The following is a 3,195-nucleotide window of genomic DNA, read 5'->3' as shown; positions in this document are numbered from 1 at the left end:
TGGCAAGAACTAGACTTCCTAATCCTGGTAGGATTCCTGTTTTATCTTTGTCTACACCGGTGTGTGATGCTCTTGAAGAAAGTTCGGAATATCTCTCTCATAACAAATTCAATATTCTGGGATTAGTTGGTGAGACTTTGAATAACCCTCTTTTGGAGATTAATAAGGTTGATGAAGTAGATAAACGTGCTAAGCAGCAGCAGTTGATAACTCTTCAAGCAAAAACTGATGCTTTGAGAGATAATGATTCCATGTCGGACTCGGAAGAATCTGAATTGGGAGTTCGTGCTCGAAAGGGTTCTTCACCAAGACTAAAATCCTCCTCAAATACTTCTCATCAAGTAAAGCTATCTAAAACTCAAACCCCCAAAGTTTAATTATGCGGGTTCTCTTTTGGAACATAAATGGAGTTGCTCGTGATGCAGCTCAATGTAAACTTAGAGAGTTAATTAGGGAGTTCAAGCCAGATATTTTTTGTCTTGCGGAACCAAAAGTTCATTGCTCGGTTGGTTTTGGTAATAGACTTCAGTTGGAAGGTTTTTATCCACATGTTATTCATAATGCGGCTGCTTCTAGAATTGCTAATATGTGGATTTGCTACTTAAATGGTATTGTTCCCTCGGTTATTAATAGGAGCAAACAGGCCATAACAGTTGAGGTTGATGGAGTTCATATCTCGTTTGTTCATGCTAGTTATGTTCAGGTTACTAGGCGAAGGCTTTGGCAGCAGCTTAATAGCCATGATACGTCGATCTCGTGGCTTGTCATGGGATATTTCAATTGTATCCTTCGACTTGATGAGAAAAAGGGTGGTCTTGAGCCTAGGACTTCAGCAATTAATGAATTTTCTGATTGGATGGATGATAATAATCTTTTCGAAGCAGATTTCTTGGGTACTAAATTTACTTGGACTAATGGTCAGTCGGGTGCTCACAGAATCATTAGTAAGTTGGATCGTGTTGTTATCAATGCTGCTTGGTTAGTGAAATTTGAGAATTGGCGGTGTAAAGCTCTTCCTAGAGAAGTTTCCGACCATTCTACTCTTTTGGGGTTTCCTTTTTCTGTTCCGAGACCTAAAAGAGCTCCTTTTCGCATTCAAAAAATGTGGTTTTTACACACTGATTTCTTCGTACAGTTGAAATATGCCAGTTCATGGTTCTCTTGATTTCATATTTACTTATAAACTCAATAGGCTAAAGGGGGTGATTAAGGAATGGAATCTTGCGGTTTTTGGTAATATCATTCTAGGTTGAAGCAAGACCAGTTGAGGTTTGAATATGTGGCTCTTTGCTCGGATGAAGATCCTAATGATGTTTCCAAACTTAATCTTATGAAGGATGTTATGGCTAGGCTTAGTGAGACTCGGCTTCAACATAACTCTATGCTTAAGAAAAAGGCAAGGAATCAGTGGCTTGTGGAGGGTTCAAGCAACACTACTTTCTTCCATAATAGTATTCGCATTCGTCGGAGTTCTAATACTATTTCAGAATTAATAGATAGTGATGGCCATACTATTTCAGAATATGATCAGTTGCGTGAACATGTGGTGCAGTTCTATGAGGACAAATTTAATGTCCATGAGTCTGATTTGGATGCTAGTTTATTTGATTATGAGCATGTTGGCATCTCAGAGGAAGAAAGTCTTGCTATGGACAAAATTCCTACTCCTGACGAAATTAAACAAGCAGTTTTTGATCTTGGAGATGATAGTGCTCCAGGGCCGGATGGTTTTTCTGGTTGTTTCTATCGTCATTGCTGGGATATTATTAATGAATATTTGATTAAGGCAATTATTTTTTGTTGGAATACTGGTCATATTCCAAATGGGGTGAATTCAAGTCTTATCATCTTGCTTCCAAAGGTAACAGGTGCAAATACTCTTCGTAATTTTCGACCTATTGGTCTTAGTAATTTTTTCTTTAAAATTTTTACTAAGATCCTTGCTACTAGAGTTGGTAGTGTTTTGGATAAGCTTGTTTCTGAGGAACAGGTAGCCTTTATGAAGGGTCGGAATATCCATGAAAACATCAGTTTGGCTTCTGAAATGGTTAATGAACTCCACATCAAGCGCAAGGATGGCAACATTGGTCTTAAGCTTGATATTTCCCAGGCATTTGACACGGTGAGTTGGTCTTTTGTGTTGGAAGTTTTTCGGAGATATGGTTTCTCTGAACATTGGTGCTCTTGGATTCTTAATATTTTGAATTCTACTAGAATCTCTATTCTTTTGAATGGCAGTCCGAAGGGTTATTTCAAAATTAATAGAGGTTTGCGTCAAGGAGATCCTATTTCTCCTTTGATTTTTGTCTTGATTGAAGATGTTCTTAGCAGAAATATTACAAAGCTTTTTCATGAGAAAAAGATGTCTCATATGGTAACTAGAGGTGGTATTTCTCGTACTCATCTCTTTTTTGCTGATGACATTATGATTTCTGTAAAGGAAACCTTAAGAGCCTCAACAATCTGGTGGATTTGTTGGGTAAGTATCTCTTCGGGTCAAACTATTTGTAGTTTTTTTTTTTTTTTTTTTTTTTTGATAAGTCAAAAATTATATTGCAAGAACGATATTTACAAGATAGTTTAGGAGAAAAGAGGTCATAGAAACCCCAAAAACTCACACAAACTATTTAAAACGATAATAAATTACATTTGGAAACTCAATTGAACTTAAGAAATCTGGTCTTCCCTCAAAGTGAATACCTACTCCTTCTTCTAACAAACAACCACGCTTAGCCATTCCATCCGCAGCAAAATTCGCTTCACGAAAAGTGTGTTCAAACCGAATAGCACCATATAAACCCTTAGCATTCAGCCATCTTTGTGTAGCAAACCATGGAACATTATCCTCCTCCAAAGCCTTCAGCACCGAGAAGAGTCTGATCTAATCAACAAACGATCATAACCCCATTGAATTGCCCATTCAAGACCAACAATAATACCATATAACTCAGCCATATAGTTAGTCGCAATTCCTAAGCCAATACACATTGCCCCAACCACTTCCAAACTCGCATTTCTAGCCACAACACCAGCCCCTGCCACTCCCGGGTTTCCTCTTGAGGCACCATCAGTACAAACATCAATTCATTGTTATTAGGAGGCGTCCAATAACACTCCTTTGGATCTGAAATCTTCACTTTCCTATGCTTAACACGAAAGAAATCCAAAATTCTCAAATCTGCTACCGTATTGTAC

General features: G+C 37.9%; 1 protein-coding gene across 1 annotated transcript; it reads left to right on the top strand.

Annotated features, from left to right (window-relative positions):
* Positions 1-379: 379 nt before the first annotated feature.
* On the top strand, positions 380-2,262 carry LOC113296367. Its single transcript, XM_026544674.1, has 3 exons — positions 380-978; positions 1,249-2,122; positions 2,239-2,262. The coding sequence occupies exons 1-3, from the start codon at positions 380-382 to the stop codon at positions 2,260-2,262; spliced, it is 1,497 nt and encodes a 498-aa protein (XP_026400459.1).
* The last annotated feature ends 933 nt before the right edge of the window (positions 2,263-3,195 follow it).

This window comes from Papaver somniferum, chromosome 7 (genome assembly GCF_003573695.1).
Source record: "Papaver somniferum cultivar HN1 chromosome 7, ASM357369v1, whole genome shotgun sequence".
Classification (NCBI taxonomy): Eukaryota; Viridiplantae; Streptophyta; class Magnoliopsida; order Ranunculales; family Papaveraceae; genus Papaver; species Papaver somniferum.
The sequence above is the reverse complement of the archived record's forward strand: the minus strand, read 5'-3'. Positions and strand labels throughout refer to the sequence as shown.

Bases quoted from the DNA above. Each gene is read 5' to 3' on its own strand.
- LOC113296367 (XM_026544674.1), top strand. From the start codon at position 380: ATGCGGGTTCTCTTTTGGAACATAAATGGAGTTGCTCGTGATGCAGCT. The intron at 979-1,248 runs GTTAGTGAAATT...ATATCATTCTAG, and splicing joins GTTGTTATCAATGCTGCTTG to GTTGAAGCAAGACCAGTTGA. The intron at 2,123-2,238 runs GTGAGTTGGTCT...TTTGAATGGCAG, and splicing joins TTTCCCAGGCATTTGACACG to TCCGAAGGGTTATTTCAAAA.